Consider the following 16,016-nt stretch of genomic DNA (forward strand, 5'->3'; position numbering starts at 1 on the left):
CCGCCCGGCGAGACTCAGCGGCAGGAGGAAGTCACCACAGGCACAAATTTACAGAGGACAAAAAATTACAACGCCTGGCAGTGACTTTCTTTAAAGTAATGGTTTTATTGTTCCTATAAAAATGATGCATGCCCGTGATAAAATATAGTCATAAAAATACAAGGAAGAAAGAGCCACAAACAGTTCCTTCCCAAGGTCCCAGGCACCTCTCTGTGTCTGGTACGTTAGAATGCGTGCGGCTGCTGCCACACGGGGACCGAGACGGCGGGGGACAGTTTAAACTTCCCGTCCTGCCTGTTAAGTACATAACTGTTCTTTTCGTCATTTGCCAGCGAAAAGCAGCATCAAAGATTTCAGATAAATTTGGATTTAAAACTTGGTCCTGAGCGGGTCATGGTGATGCACACCTGTAATCCCAGCTTCTCAGAGGCAGGAGGATCACGGGTTCAAGGTCAGCCTGGGTAAAGTCATCGAGACCCTGTCTCAAAAACAAAACACAAACGAAAGGGCTGTGGCCAGCGTGGTAGAGCCCGCCTGGCACCCGGGAGGCCCTGGGCTCTGTCCACCCCAGAACTGGGATCCTCCTGTGTGATCTGCAGCACAGTTGAGGTCAGTGCTGAGTCGTGTCTCCTGCAGCGGTGGCCTGGGGAAGGCCACGGTTTCTCAGGTGCCACCTTGAGAATCACTGCAGTCCTTAACACCTGGGGACATGTGGGGGTCAGAATGTCCCCCAGCTGTCCTCGTCCTAACCCTTGGACTGAGGACACGGCACCCCCTGTGGGAACAGCTAGGGTCAGAGGAGGATCTGGAGACGGGTCACCTGGGGGCTCGCGGGTCAGGGAGAGAGGTTAGCATGGGAACAAGGGTCAGCGAGGTGAGGACACCTTCCCCACCCCCCATCAGATGAAGACAGAGGACAGGCCACCCCAAGGACCATGGGGTGTCTGGAGTTGGCCAAGGCTGGCTGGAGCAGATCCCCCCAGCCTCCTGGAGGACTCAGTGGCCTCACCTCCATGCTGCCGTCCATGGACAGTGGTCACCAGTGCTGGGACAGGAAGGGACAGGGGGACATGGCCACTGAGGTTGCTCTGCTGTTGCAGGCAAATGGATGGGGCCGGCGTGGGGCCGGGGATCCAGCCACAGCGCCCTGGCTCCCCCACGACACGACCCACGTGAATGAGGCCGAGGGCAGGTCCAGCTTCCGTCCTGGGGCTGGACGGGCTCTGCCGGCCTCCAGGTCAGTCACTGCCTTTCTGGGAAGGGGACCACAGGCCCTGGGCTGTGACCACGGACGCCTCCCACCCTCCAGATTCACGCAACACAGAACAGCTGGGAGATGTGCCGGGTGGCGTTTATTTACTGCTTTGTTGACAAGGTCTCGCTATGTAGACCAGGCTGGCCTCGAACTCATGATCCTGACTCAGCCTCCCAAGTGCTGGGATTACAGACCTGCACGGCCAACCCTGGTGAAGTGTGTCCTTATGACTGATGGAGGACGACAAAAATCACCCGGGAAGCTTTGGCAGGAGGACAGGCCACGGGTTCCCACGTCCCCCATGGGGAGCCGCGGGCCGCACTCCCTTCCTGGGGTCCACTGGGACCCTCGCCCGCGCCATCGCCAGAGGAGAAGCAACCACTTTACCACGTTTTATTTCAAGGTGGTTTGACGCTTCCAAAAGTTGTGCAAGGCATGCAGAGGAAGCACGGAAACTGAGCACCTACAAACGCAGCCCGGTCCCAGTCAGCTGCAGGCGCTCGCCGCCAACAGAGAAAGAATCCCACTTCCCGTATCGCACTCCAGCTTCATTTAAGGAAAAAGGGAGATGGGGGGGCGGAGGCCACACCTGTCACCCCTGCGCTCAGGAGGCCGAGGCAGAGGATCGCGAGTTCAAGGCCAGCCTGGGCTCCACAGTGAGACCCTGTCCCAAAAGAAGTGAAAACCGTGGGTGGGGAGGGCCGGCAGGCACCTGTGCGGAGGGGCACTGCCTGGGAGCAGCTGCCCCGATGGCCCCTGTGTGTGGGGAACACCGCGTCCTACAGCAGGAGCGCGTGTGCCGAGCGGTGGCACACTCAGGACTCACTCTGGCGTTCTGCCTCCTGGCCTGGCCCCGGGACCCTGTGACACACGGTGTGAGGAACAGCCACCCCGAGGGAGAATGGGGTCTGAAAGGATAGCGTCTGAAGAAGGCTTGGAGCATCTGGAGAAGAGCGAGTCCCGCCAAGGGGATCCGCAGGCAGGCGCCACCCTGGCATCGGCAGTCCAGGATGGATGCAGCCCTCGACGTCCTCTTCTCAAGACTGACTCTTTGACTCCGACTTTCCAGCCATCAAATCTCTAAACCCCAGCTTTTCCAGTGGCTCCTGTGCCATGAGCTGCCTAGAAGACACAGAAGCTGTCATGGTGGAGCGGGAGAGCAGGAGACCCCTACACTGGGGCTCCAGGCACCACACTCTACACCCTAGAAAAGTGGACCTAGCCAGTGCCATGGCTCACGCCTGTAATCCCAGCTACCCAGGAGGCAGAGAACAGGAGGATGGCAGTTTGAAGCCAACCCAGGGCAAATAGTTCCCAATACCCTATCTTCAAAAAAACCCATCAGAAAAAGGGCTGGTGGAGTGGCTCAAGTGGTAGAGCACCTGCTTAGCAAAAGTGAGGCTCTGAGTTCAAATCCCAGTGCTTCCAAAAAAAAAAAAAAAGACAGATGAAAGTAAGGAGGAGAAGAAGAATGCGTGGGGCGTCAGCACAGAAGGAAGAAGGAAAGAAGTTAAGACGCACACACGCACGTACAGCAGGCATGTGCAATCCCGGCCTGCGTGGTCAAGGAGAGTCACATCGATCCTGACTTTAACAACCAACCAACTAATATTCCACAGCCAGAATAAACCTGTCAGAAACACAGCCCCCGAAACTCGCCCGAAGTCACCCGTGCCTTTCCTCCCAATGTCCCCGAGGATCAGTGCAACACAGATGCATGGGCATGGTGGCCTGGCGGCACCTCACCCCCAGGGACAAGTCCAGACAGGTCAGGACCCTCCTTTCCCGGGGATCCCAAGGCAGCCACGCCCGGGAAGCAGCCCAGGCGGGAGCGGCTGCAGGTCTGTGCGTGAGTGACCCAGGGGCTGGGCTTGGGACAGGCGGAGACTCCCTCAGCCGACAAGAAATGTGCCATTCTTCTACAGATGCGCTAGTTTCAACAGTCCAGCAGGGGTTGGACTCATGGTGGCCCTGGGACAGATTCAAGACCCCCAGTAAGCTCTGCGGAGGTGGGACGAGGCTCAAAGGAGGTCCTCACTGCCAGAACCCAGCACCTCAAGTCCCAAGTGAAAACCCTGGTGCACCTGTGCACGAGGGCGTCAGGCAGAGTAGAAGGGGGCTCGGGTGGCCGTTAATGTCAACCTGTCAGCAGACAGCTGACAAAATAACCAAAAGGCAGGCTGGCCGGCCACTGTGCAGGCAAGGCTACCGGCTTTTCACATTAAGGATTACTTTCAGAAGAGCCGTGGATCGGGTTTTTTTTCAGAAGTAAACTCTGGTAAGACAGGCAAAACCGACCACCGTCACTGTCATTTAAGTAGCCTGTCACATTCCACACAGCGTTAAGTAGAGCAAACACACGGTGCACATGCTGGCTGACGGACAGCCTGAACTTGCCTCTCCATCCTGCACTCCAAATACTCTTTTGACTCATTTCTGCACAAAGCATTTTCAAAATTATTGTCACGGAGACACTTCACGAACTTCTCCTTAAAGCTTTTACATTCACCTAGAATGAAAAGGAAAACAGTGTCATGCTTTCAAAGTGAAAATGTGACCTGCAAATGCAGCAGCCTTGAGAACACAGCTACTGTGATTTCAAAACTTGTTTCCTTTGCTGGGCGCCAGTGCTCACGCCTGTGATCCCAGCTACTTGGGAGGCTGCGATCAGAAGGATTGAGGCTCCGGGCAAATAGATGGTGGGACCTCGTCCCAAAATAACCAGTGCAGAATGGACTGGTGGCCTGGCTCGAGCGGTAGAGGCCTGCTTTGCAAGTGTGAAGCCCTGAGCTCAAAACCTCAGTCCCACCAAAAAACACAAGTACAAAAACCTAGTACAGGGAAAGTCCACATTGTGGACTGAGGTGGCCGGGGAAGGTGGGGAGCCGACGGCAGGTTCCTAGTAAGATGTCGGGAAGGAAGCAACCTATAAATACTATTTTTTGGCGGCCCTGGGGTTTGAGCTCGGGGCCTCGCACTTGCTAGGCAGGCGCTCTACTTGCTGCTTGGGCCATCAGCCCATAAATCTTCCTGATTTCCACAGAGGCTCACCCAACCTGAAAGTCTACCCACAACACCGGAGACGGGCAGCGTTTCTCTGCTTTGCAAGTCACCACTGAGGAACCACTGAAGCCTCAGGTGCAGAAACCCTGGCTGCACAGCTGTCACATCTCCTGAGGCCCCAGTGCGGGTCACGGGGACAGCACCTGTTTAGCAGGAGCAGGGCTCAGGTGCAAACCCAGCGCTCCAAAAATAAAAGACTGATTAGGTGACGGATGGCTGATACAGACAGATGGATCCATGACAGATTTATAGATGATAGACATATGACAGACAGGTGATGGATGATTGACAGATGATATATAGCTAGCTGGTAGAAGCTAGGGACATAACTGAGATACACAGATAGACAGATGATAGATACGTGACAGACAAACGGCAGGATCTTCTTGCACAGCATTCACTGAGGAACAGGAGCATTATTCACTCAGGAACATAAGTGGCTCCTGTGCCTTCGCAGTCCCAGTACAGGTGTTGGTGTCACTGTCCTTATTACATCACGGCCCCGGCCCCTCCTGTCACCCTCACTTGGAGGGTCCATGTCAGGCAGCTGACCTCAATCTGTGAGGGTGGGTGAGCCTCAGTTTCCCTGCCTGTGCCCCCAGATCCAGCACTCCAGTGCCCTATAAGCCCTGCCCCAGAAGTCACTCTACCTGCCCAGGCCCCGCCCCTCAGGCCCTGTAAGCCCCGCCCTCTACCGCCCCAGGCCCCGCCCCTCACGTCCCTCTACCGCCCCAAGCCCCGCCCCTCACGTCCCTCTACCGCCCCAGGCCCCGCCCCTCACGTCCCTCTACCGCCCCAGGCCCCGCCCCTCACGTCCCTCTACCGCCCCAGGCCCCGCCCTAGTCTGGCCCCAACACCAGGCGCGCCGTCCGCGGACAGCGATCCTGTCCGCGGCTCTTCCGCCCTCACCGAAGTGGTCCAGCGGGAAGCTGCCTTTGTCCGGGGGCCGCGGCTGGAAGCTCTTGGTCCCGAAGTTCATGGCGGTCGACATGGCGGCGGCGGGAGCAGCGGGTGCGACGAGCAGCGGACGCAGTGCGAACTGCTGAGCGCCGAGTAGGCTGCGCGGAGCGCCGAGCAGGTCGAGCGGCCGGTCCGTTCCCCCCTCCCCCCTCAACCTCCCCCTCCCCCTCCCCTCCCCTCCCCTCCCCGCCATGGCCACGCCCCCGCCCCAGTCCCCCGCCCCGCCCCGCCCAGATGACTCCGCCCCCGTCGCCATGGCCCCGCCCTCGGGCTCCTATCCCGCTGCCCCGGCCCCGCCCCCGCCGCCCCCTGTACCCTGGGCCACCTGCCCTCCTCTGGGTGGTGGAGGAGGCGGGTCACTGTCCACCCCGAGGCTCTGTGCGTGGTTCATCCCACCTCCAGCCACAACCTCCTCCAGTGTGGCCGGCTGCCGAGGCCTGGCCCTGGACTCCCAGTCCACCCGGGCCTGCGCCTCCTCCCGCTGGCCGGCCAGAGCTGGCACCAATGTCCACACACCGCCAGGAGCAGGGACCTCAGCCCCGAAGCCCGAGTTTGCTGCAAAACCCCACGTGCGGGGCTCTGAGCCCACTAAGAACAGCACAGGGAACGCCGCACCTCGCTCGCAGACGGCCACGCTCGGGGTTACTCATTAATGCGTTTCCGGGCTTTTGTCCCCCGCGCCAGCCCTGTCCACTCAACTCCGTGGACACCCGGTCGCCCGGCCAGCAGGAGGGGTCCCCAGGGGCTGGGCTTGCAAATGGCTCCCACTCATTAGCAGGGCCACTTCTATTTGAGGTTCACAGGGACGAGAAGTGGGGTGGAATGGCCACTTGGGGTGCGTCACAGAGAATCAGCCGCAGGGGCCCGAGACAAACGCCTGCTGACGAGTAGCTTGCTTGTCCCTGAAGGATGGCAGCTCTCGCCCTCTGACCTTGGCTGAAATGATTGCTGCACTCTCTTCAGACGGGACTGGGATTTGAACTTGGGGCTTCGCACTTGCAAAGCAGGAGCTCTGCACTTGAGCCGCTCCTCCAAGCCTGTTTCGTGCCGGTTACTTTGGAGATGAGGATCTGCAGAACTATTGCAAAGCTGCAGAGCTGCTTTGCAAGTGCAAAGCCACAAGTTCAAATTCCAGTCCCATCAAAAAAAAAAAAAAAAAGCCAACAAAGGCACATGGAGAATGGGGTGTGATTTTTGGCCTCTGGAAGGACACAGGATGAGTGACCCCTTAGTGGGCTCCCTTACCGGGTGTCCATCTAACTTGGAAATAGGGTCCTTGCAGTTGAAACTGAGGTGGGGGTCTCCAAATGAGCCCATCATGGAATGAGGTGGAGTCTGAATCCAATGACCAGTGTCCCAAGGAAAGGACAAGATGCAGAAAGAAGGGACATGTGAGGCCCATCTGGAGGCATAACCAGGTGCAGTAGGGCATAGCTGTAATCTCAGCACTCAGGGGATGAGGCAGGACGATCACAAGTTCAAGGCCAGCCTGGGGTACATGGCAAGATGCTTTCTTGAGCCAACCAAACAAAAAGCAGCAGAGACCAGGGAGACGTCCACAGGCCAGGGTTGCGGCCACACCAGGTGCTGGGTGAAGTGCGAAGCAGGTTCTGTCCCCCACCGCGGGTCCTGGCCTGCAGAGCTGTGAAGTAAACTGTGTCCTTTGCTGTGGCCGGACATAAGAACTGTCCACACCCCCTTCCCCGTCCCCTCCGGACCTGCCCAGATCTCCCCACGGTAGCCCCTGCACACAGCCATCCCCAAGCACCAGGCAGGTCACAACGCAGACCCCCATGTCCTCTATGACGAGTCATTCCCCTGCCAGCTCAGCTTGGTGATGTCCCCACCATGCCGAGACACATTTTCAGTGTCAAACTAACGGTCATTTGGTCATCTGAAGCGCTGTCCCCTGGTGGAGGCTGGCACATAGCAGGAGCTCAATAAATGCTCCCTGAAGTCATGAGCTCCCCTGGATGCATGGTACCCAGCCTTTGTACCAGTCCTCATAAGGTGACTCGGATGTCCAGCGTGGTGGGCACACGGTCCCCAGGCGGCCACCCGTCTGGCCCCAGGCAGTGCAGGGGACGCAGGAGGCTGCAGGTGTGTGGCGGGGGCAGGGAAGGGCCTTGACCTCCCTCCACGCTGCAGCTCTGCGGGGAAGGCGTGGACCGTATCCGGGGGCCCTACAGGGGGACAGAGCTCCAGCTGCGTCATGTCGGGGCAGGCAGTGGGAAGCAGGCCCAGCCACTTCTGGTGCCAACAACTGTCCCCTGTCCCCCTCGTCCAACCCCCAGCTTGTTCTCAGCGCGGCGGTGCCGCCTCCCCAGCACGTCCACCAGGGTTTGTGAGTCAGGACTGGGGTGCAGGCAGAGGGGACTGTCAACCAGGCCACCTGTGGCTGAGCGAGCCTGCCCAGCCTGGGCTGCGGCCTGTGGGTGGCCTCTCTGGGCAGCTGGCGACCCTCTCTGCCCTGTCCATGCCCGGGCAGCTGTGTCCCTTGGCCCACCTCAAAAGCCCACGGGTGGAAAGCTGGGGCAGCTTGCAATCTAGACGCACAGCAGTCACCTCTGCAGGTCCCGGGGTTCAAGGCCCTTGTGAGGGGTCCCAGGGGCTGCCCGCTGTCAGTGGCCTCACTGGACACCGATTGGAGAGGCACCCGATGGGCAGGGGACAGGGTTCAGTGCGTGGAGGACGCCCTGACTCTTGTGGCTGGGAAGTCAGGGGGCCCCTTCCTTTGGAGACGCCCCCAAAGCTCTGGTCTCATGGGGAGACCATGCAGGACTGGCTGGACCAGAGTCAGGGACAGGACAGTCAAGGTGCTGTGTGGCCTTGGTGCACGTCAAGGGGACGTGGACCCTTTGGAGGCCGGGCCCTGCCGTTCCCAGGCCCTCGCCTCCCTGGCCCCTGCCCCAGAGCAGGCCCCACATTGCACACAGCCTGTCACTTTAAGCCGCCCGCTGGGCTGTCCCCTGCAAACCGCTCGCTCCACATTCTCGGGGTGGCGGGTGGGGTGGGGTGGGGTGCAGGCACGCCCTGGGGACGGCGCTATAAGACACAGGGCCGATGGGGCCCCAGACAGTGGGGCCTCGTCACCTGCGGTCCACATGGCCCTGCCTCTCCTGTGGGCGCTGCTGCTGGCCTTGGGGCTCTGGCGACTGCTCCGAGCCTCTGCCCGGGACCCCTCCCCGGCCCCGAGGTGGCCCCCCGGGCCTCGCCCGCTGCCCGTCCTGGGGAACCTGCACTTGCTTCGGGTGTCACAACAGGACCGGTCGCTGATGGAGGTGGGTCAGGCAGTGACCCGCAGCACAGACGGGCCACACCCGGGGGCAGGTGGCACAGCCTGCAGGCTCTGGCGGTGAAGGGGAGCTGGCAGTGAACAAGTGCACGGCTCCCTCAGGGCCACCCTCTGAGGGGCCATGGGCGAAGGTCCTGTGGGCAGCTGTCCTGCCCTGTGGCCGGGGCTGTGTGGTTAGGGGACCTGTGGAATGCAACCCTGCCTGCCAGCGCTCCCAGGTCTTGTCCACTCAGCACACCCAGAGGTGGCCACACGGCTACCTGGTGTCCCCCCTCTCCCTCAGGCCTGTACGTGGGGACTGCAGCCCAGGGCTGAAGTGGCCCTGCCCACCTTCCCTAGGGTGGACCCCGCCTGGCTGCGGGCCTTGTGGCTGGGCAGCAGCCGGACAGCAGGACAGCCCTGGCTCCCGGTGTGTGCGAGCCCAACAGCAACACTTTCCTCTTCTGGGTCTCAGCCTTGTGGCCTTGAGTGGGGAGGTGACCGGAAGGGAGAGGGACACCATGTGGACAGAGGGGCAGCAGGAGGTGGGCAAGGCCTCAGGGGGCAGCTCTGCTGGGCACTGCTGTCCTGTGTCCTCAGTTGGCCAGAGGAGCAGAGAAAGGTCTCTGAGTCACAACTGATCAGAGAGCCACTGGACACTGCTTCTGTCTGTCTGTCTGTTGCTATGGGGTGGAGGCTGGCCACAGGGAAGCCTGGGGACTCGGGGTGGAGTGGGCCCCATCCACTCTGCATCAGGCAGCTCTTGGCTTTCAGAGTACGGCACCCTGCCTCCTGGACTCGGGTTCAAGACCTCTGGGGATGCCGGGCACCGGTGCTCCCGCCTGTAATCCCAGCTACACAGGAGGCGGAGGTCAGGAGGATCGCAGTTCGAAGCCAGCCCAGGCAAATAGTTCACGAGACCCTAGATCAAAAACCCTTCACAAAGAAAGGGCTGGCGGAGTGGCTCAAGGTGAAGGCCCTGAGTTCAAACCCCAGAGCCCTGGGGGTTTCAGCTGAAAAGAAAACCCAGTGACAGCCATAGGTAGCCAGCAACAAATGACACCCTGCCCCTGGAGGGGCCCGGAGGGATCATGGGGTCCTCCAGAACAGGGCTTTGGGGTGCTGCCCTGCACCCCCCCAGCTCCGAGCCTGCCCCACACTCGCTGAGGGGCTCCCGGAGCCCCTGGAGCTGGGGGCCGCCCGGCTGAGTCCTGCCGTCCCCCACAGCTGTCGGAGCGCTACGGGCCGGTGTTCACTGTACACCTGGGACGCCAGAAGACCGTGGTGCTGTCGGGCTATGAGGCAGTGAGGGACGCCCTGGTGGGCAGCGGGCAGGAGCTGGCTGACCGGCCACCCATCCCCATCTTCCAGCTCATCCAGCGAGGCGGGGGTAGGTGTGCGTCGGGGTCCTCTGTCCGGCAGGGTGTCCCCGTGCAGGCCAGGTGCCCCAGAGGCCAGCAAGCAGGGTCTGGCGATCACAGGCCAAGAGGGGGCCAGGCCGACCCAGGCCATCCCCAGCAGAGCAGGAGGAGCCTGGAGGGGGACACCAGGCCCCGAGGGGACCCGTGCTCATGGCTCACGGTCCCCTCCCTCCCCTCCTTCCCGCGTCCCCCACAGGCATCTTCTTCTCCTCGGGGGAGCCCTGGAGGGCCGCCCGCCAGTTCACCGTGCGCGCCCTGCACAGCCTGGGGGTGGGACAGGGGCCCATGGCCGACATGGTTCTGCAGGAGCTCGCCTGTCTCTCGGGGCAGCTGGATGGCTACAGAGGTGAGTTGGGGGCTGGGACGCCCCTCCGGGGGACCCCTCGCCACCTGAGTCCTGTCTGTCCCTCCCCAGGCCAGCCCTTCCCCCTGGCCCTGCTGGGCTGGGCTCCCTCCAACATCACCTTCGCCCTCCTCTTCGGCCGGCGGTTCGACTACCAGGACCCCGTGTTTGTGTCCTTGCTGGGTCTCATCGATGAGGTCATGGTCCTCTTGGGGTCACCCAGTATACAGGTGAGCGGTCACTGCCCTGCCAGGCTGTGTCCCTGCCAAGCTGGAGAGAGGGACCCTGGCTCTGGTCCACAAGGGGGCAGGACTTTTTTGGGGGGGGGCCTAAGCACTGTCCCCCCACAACCCAGCCCTGCAGCCCTGGACATGGGTCAAAGGCTGACATCATTGACCTGTGACCTCAGGCCAGCTCTCTGGGAAATGTGACATCTGGTGAAAGGGGGTCCCCATCCTGCCCACACGCTGTCAGCAATAGGGAACCAGGCGGCCCAGGTCCCTCAGGTCCCTCCCACCCTGGCATCTTCCCACGGTCATTGTCCCCAGCCAGATCACAGCAAGCACACAAATTGGTCCTTCTTATATTTATTAATTTATTGCGGTACCGGGGTTTGAACTCAGGGACTACCCCTTGAGACACTCCCCCAGCCCTATTTTTGTGATGGCTTTTTTGAGATGGGGTCTCAAGAACTATTTGCCCTGGGCTGGCTTTGAACTGCAATTCTCCTGATCTCTGCCTCCTGAGTAGCTGGGATTACAGGCGTGAGCACCAACACCTAGCTACAAATCGGTCTTTCTGATGTCCAGTCCCCTCTCTTTCTGGGCTGTGCTTTTCAGTCCCCAAAGTTTGAATATTACACACTTACTGGAGCCTGGACAGGGGTGCACTGTCCCAGAATGGCTGCCAGATGAGGCCACGGCCACGGTGAGCACCTTCTGACCCACGGTAGCCAGAGCACAGCTGTCACGGTTCCTCATGGGCACCAGGCTGACCCATCCGGCCTCAGAGTCCTCTCTGGGGGACAAAGGCCGTGTGGCTTCCTCCAGGCTCGGCGCAGCAAGTCCAGGCCATGGGACAGCTGGTCGGCCACCTTCCCTCACCTCCAAGCACCATGTGGGATTTCCTGCTGGTGACTCGAAGTGTCCTGGGGCAGCTGGTGTCCATTGACCACCCGCTGGGGCTGGTCAGACGACCTCTGCTCTGCAGTCTGAGCCAAGCATCTGCGTGTGACATGACTTGCTCCATCTGGGGTCCCCTCCCAAGGGCAGCCGTCTGTCCCCCTGCTGCTTTAGCGACAGGAGGAACTTAGCCACAGGCCAGAGCTGGACTTGCACAAAGCTGTCCAGCCGTGTCACGGTCAGGTGGCTCCTTCCTGCGCACAGCGAGGTCCCTGAACTCCAAGATGACAGCATCCAGTGCACCTGGCCGCTCGCCCTCCAGTGGCCGCCGGCAGCCCTGCCCCACCACGTCTGTCCAGAGCCTGGGGCGCCGGCCCCGGACCAGGTCACACCCCACCCTGCCATCTCACCCTCTTCCCAGCTGTTCAACACCTTCCCCCGGCTGGGGACGACACTTCAGCTGCACCGGCCCGTCCTGAAGAAGATCGAGGAGATGCAGGTCATCCTGAAGTCCGTCCTGGACGCTCGGAGGACTGCCCTGTCCAGGGGTGGCCCCGTGCGGAGCTATGTGGACGCCCTCATCCAGCAGGGCCAGGTGTGGGCAAGAGCGGGGTGTCTGCATGGACCTGTGTCCCCGCCCCAGGGGACTTGATGCTGGGAGCCTGAGAAATGGGGCGTTCACAGCACCTGGCGTGGGGCGCTGGTGGACGGGTGGGCACTCAGTGGACACTGGCTCCCTGTCCTTCCCACACCCGTCCGGGGTCGGTCCACGGGGGAGGGGACGGACCCCAGACCCGCAGCCAAGCCCTGTCCGCCTGCCTCACAGAGGGACGACCACGGGGGCCTGTTTGCCGAGGCCAACGCCCTGGCCTGTGTGCTGGACGTGCTCATGGCTGGCACGGAGACCACCTCGGCCACGCTGCAGTGGGCCGTCCTCCTGATGGCCAGGCACCCAGACGTGCAGGGTGAGCCCAGTGCTCGGCTGGGTGGCCTTCTCCTCGGTGGGCGGGGTCCCCAGGTGAGCGGATGGGACGGGGATCCCACGGTTATGGCGCCCATCCTCTGGCACAGGCCGCGTGCAGGAGGAGCTGGACTGTGTGCTGGGCCCCGGGCGGCTGCCCCGGCCGGAGGAGCAGCGGTCCCTGCCCTACACCAGCGCGGTGCTGCACGAAGTCCAGCGGTTCATCACACTCCTGCCCCACGTGCCCCGCTGCACGGCGGCCGACACCCGGCTGGGCGGCTACCTGCTCCCCAAGGTGGGCCCGGCTCAGCCTTCGCTGCCACTCGGGGTGGCGGGGGTCTGGAGTCCGGCGATGGCCATCTCGGGGCTGGGGTCTGACAGCCCAGGTCCCCCCGTTGGAATCAGGGAAGGGGTCAGTCAGGAGGCCTCTCCTCCCTGTGTCCCAGGGGTTCTTCCGTTGCCCAAGGGTCATTGCTGCATGCTGGGGTCCCCTCTGTGTCCTGCCGCTCCCTGCTCCGGGGGCCTGAGACCTCCCCCCACAGGGCACGCCTGTGATCCCCCTGCTGACCTCGGTGCTGCTGGACAAGACGCAGTGGGACACACCAGGACAGTTCAACCCGGGTCACTTCCTGGATGCAGAGGGGCGCTTTGTGAAGCGGGCGGCCTTCCTGCCTTTCTCTGCAGGTCCAGCCGGGGGGTCCTCGGGGTCCCCCTGTCCCCCAGCCCCCCACGCACCCGGCACCCACCTGCTGCCTTGCTTTCCCCGCAGGCCGCCGAGTCTGCGTCGGGGAGAGCCTGGCCAGGACGGAGCTCTTCCTGCTGTTCGCTGGCCTCCTGCAGCGGTACCGTCTGCTGCCACCACAGGGGGTCAGCCCGGCCACCCTGGACACCAAGCCCGCCCCGGCCTTCACTATGCGGCCACAGGCCCAGGCCCTGCGTGCGGTGCCCAGGTCCTAGGCTGCTCCACGGCAACCCACCAGAAGCCACCCTCCCGCCCCAGCACCCCAGCCTTGCCCAGCTCGGGGGGGCCTGGCGATGGCCCTGAGGACAAGTGACAGCCACCACCGGCTGTGTGCCAGCAGACAGCGTCCACTGTGTGGCTGGGCCACTCTGTTCAGTGTGGAGGCAGGACCCTCGTCCGGGCACCATGGTTGGACAGAGGGACAGGACAGGCAGCCCCCTGACCACCCCAACAGCCCCAACCCAGGTCTGTCCTCAAGGTCCCAGGCCCTTCCCAGCCTCCTACACCCCAAATACCATGGACTCCTCCGCCTTCCCCAGGGCAGTCGGGTCCCCTAAATGCAGCCTGGGCACTGTCCCCGCTACTGTCCTCTCCAGGACTCCACCCCCACCTCAGACCCCACGAGTACCAACAGGTCCTGTGGGTCCCTTCTCCTCCCAGTTACCCACCCCATGGCACTTGATCAATCCAGCTGCCCAGCAGGGCAGGGTCCACTAGGCCCGTTCACACCGACACCTGTGGTTTTGGGGTGACATCTCTCATAGATCAGCCCCAGGCCAGTGGTTGCAAACACTCCCCGTGCTGGCCAGGCCTGTAGATCTCACTGGTCACTCTTGGAGCTCCTAGGGGACCGTGCCTCAAGCAAAGCACTGCTCTCGTTCCCCTGGCCAGTGGGTTCCTCGAGGGTTGGTCACACTCATCCCCAGAGATGGGCACTGAAGCCCGAGTCCTCCCACCACAAATGTGCTGGGGACCCCGAGCAGATCTCTCCCACCCTGGGCCTCAGTTTACCCATCTGTGAAATGGGTCATGACACATGCAGGTCCAGTGAGCCTCACATGGGGATGCAGGATCAGGGTACCCCACACCGAGATGCCAAGAGTTTTAGGGGTCAGCATGGGACCAGGCCATGCACACAAAGGAAGGGCCGGCTCCTGGAGGAGATGCTCTGACCCCAGGAAGGTCACTGCTGACCTCCCCAGGGCTAGAGCCGCAGGTGCCCCGTGGGAAAGAAGGCCCCGGGTCCGTCACACCCATGACACAGCTAAGAGGACCAGCTGTCTTGTGGGAGCTCTGTTGTCCCCAGGGTGCACAGCTGGGGGACAGGAGCCAAGTGACCCCATGCGGCCCCGATGGTGCTGAGACGCCCCCAGGCTCTGTGGGACTCGACGTGTGGCTCGTGTGCCGGAACCTCCACTCACCTGGGGACCCGTGCTGCACCCGGCCACCCTCTAACCAGTTCTGCTCAGGCCACTGTACCAGGAGCCAGGCGGGCTGGACTCGGGGACAGCCCGGGCAGGCTGTGACAAGCGAAGGAGGCTGGTCCTGCCCCTGACCTGAGGCTGGCGTCGAAGAGAGGGTGGCAGACGCGACCTGAGCGGCACACAGGTGGCTTCTGTGACGAGCCTGCGTCCCAAGGCCACCAGGGTGTCGAGTCTGCCGTCTGGCGCTGGCGGGGGTCACGGGATGAACAGGGCTTCCGGAAGGAGGAACACACCCCAGCCCCACACTGGGGAGCCTCAGATGAGCAAAGATGGACACCTTGGACCACACTGAATGCTGTGACAATGTGGACACTGGAACTTGCAAGAGGGTCCCAGCCTCCCGGTGGCCCCAGCCTCAGCCCCCCACCTTCCACTGGCCCGAGGATCGGTCACAGGCTCCAGCCTGGGTCACTCTGGCCTGATGGGTGACTTTGCTTCTCTGAAATCCAGAAATGCCAGATGCTGGGGTCTGCCCAGCTGTCCAGGGGAACCCGCGTGTGGGCTTTGGTGGCAGGGGGACAATCCCTGGTCTGCTGCAAATGGGGGTTACGGGGCGCCCGTGGACAGAGGACGAAGCTGGGGTGTGACCTGCCTGCAGCTGGCACAGCCCTCGGGAGCCGCCGGGGGATGCACGGCCAGGGGATGCGAGGGCAGGGCCACGGCCAGCGCCGGCGTGGCGCCAGATGACGGCAGCCCTGGGCGGCTGGACATGAGGAACGGTGGCCCCAGAGAGGACAGGGCCCCAGGTGGGATGGTCAGTGCACAGGGCCTGGAGCAGCCAGGGCGTCCCGTCCTGCGGTGTGGAGCGGGGAGTCCTGTGGTCTGCGGGTTTCTCTTTTCTTTGGGTGGTGGTGCTGGGGTTTGAACTCGGGGCCTCACATTTGCTAGGCAGGTGCTCTACCACTTGAGCCATCTGTCCAGCTTGCGACGCTGCCCGTACTGGGCGGCCATCTCGGCTGGAAGACCTGACCCCCCTCCCCTATCCCCTCCTTTCTGACCTTTGGCCATGAAGCTTCTGAAATGTCACAAACAGCGTCACACAGCAAAGCCCTGGTGTCCGGCTCCTGTCACTCGGTGCGGTCAGGGTGCGGTCCACGCTGTTGCACACAGTTCTGTCCTTCTCAGTGCTGAGAGGCACGGCTTTGCCCAGTCATGGCGGTGGACAGGCTGAGCAGGAAGCCCCAGGGGACATCTGTGTCACCTCCCAGGAGCCCTGGGAGGGAAGGGCCCCTCCAGCAGGTGTCCAGGTCCCCACCAGCAGGCAGTGGGGTCTTGTCATGCTGCCAGGAAGCCCAGAGCGATGGCCTGGACCCCTCCACCCGGCCGTCCTGGTGTTTTGTGGGTTTCTGTCACTGGCACCCTGACTGTGAGCGTCTGTCCTTGTACTTGGCT

At 62.2% G+C, this 16,016-nt stretch overlaps 2 protein-coding genes across 8 annotated transcripts; one reads left to right on the forward strand and one right to left on the reverse strand.

The window, feature by feature from the left end:
* Positions 1-1,330: 1,330 nt before the first annotated feature.
* On the reverse strand, positions 1,331-5,356 carry Cox19 (cytochrome c oxidase assembly factor COX19). Its single transcript, XM_074075458.1, has 3 exons — positions 5,228-5,356; positions 3,649-3,764; positions 1,331-2,373 (listed from the first exon to the last, which is right to left on the reverse strand). The coding sequence occupies exons 1-3, from the start codon at positions 5,307-5,309 to the stop codon at positions 2,293-2,295; spliced, it is 279 nt and encodes a 92-aa protein (XP_073931559.1). The 5' UTR covers positions 5,310-5,356; the 3' UTR covers positions 1,331-2,292.
* On the forward strand, positions 5,257-15,662 carry Cyp2w1 (cytochrome P450 family 2 subfamily W member 1). 7 transcript variants are annotated; one of them, XM_074075419.1, is made up of 9 exons: positions 8,305-8,559; positions 9,780-9,942; positions 10,170-10,319; positions 10,389-10,546; positions 11,859-12,032; positions 12,264-12,402; positions 12,509-12,693; positions 12,941-13,082; positions 13,168-15,662. In XM_074075419.1, exons 1-9 carry the CDS (start codon positions 8,383-8,385, stop codon positions 13,353-13,355), a joined length of 1,476 nt encoding a protein of 491 aa, XP_073931520.1. In that variant the 5' UTR covers positions 8,305-8,382; the 3' UTR covers positions 13,356-15,662. The 7 variants fall into 7 exon arrangements, with proteins under 7 accessions (XP_073931522.1, XP_073931521.1, XP_073931520.1 ...); XM_074075417.1 differs by having other exon boundaries at positions 8,435-9,423; positions 10,170-10,546; XM_074075416.1 differs by having other exon boundaries at positions 8,435-9,423; positions 12,509-13,082.
* Positions 15,663-16,016: the final 354 nt, after the last annotated feature.

Source organism: Castor canadensis, chromosome 6, assembly GCF_047511655.1.
Source record: "Castor canadensis chromosome 6, mCasCan1.hap1v2, whole genome shotgun sequence".
Lineage (NCBI taxonomy): Eukaryota > Metazoa > Chordata > Mammalia > Rodentia > Castoridae > Castor > Castor canadensis.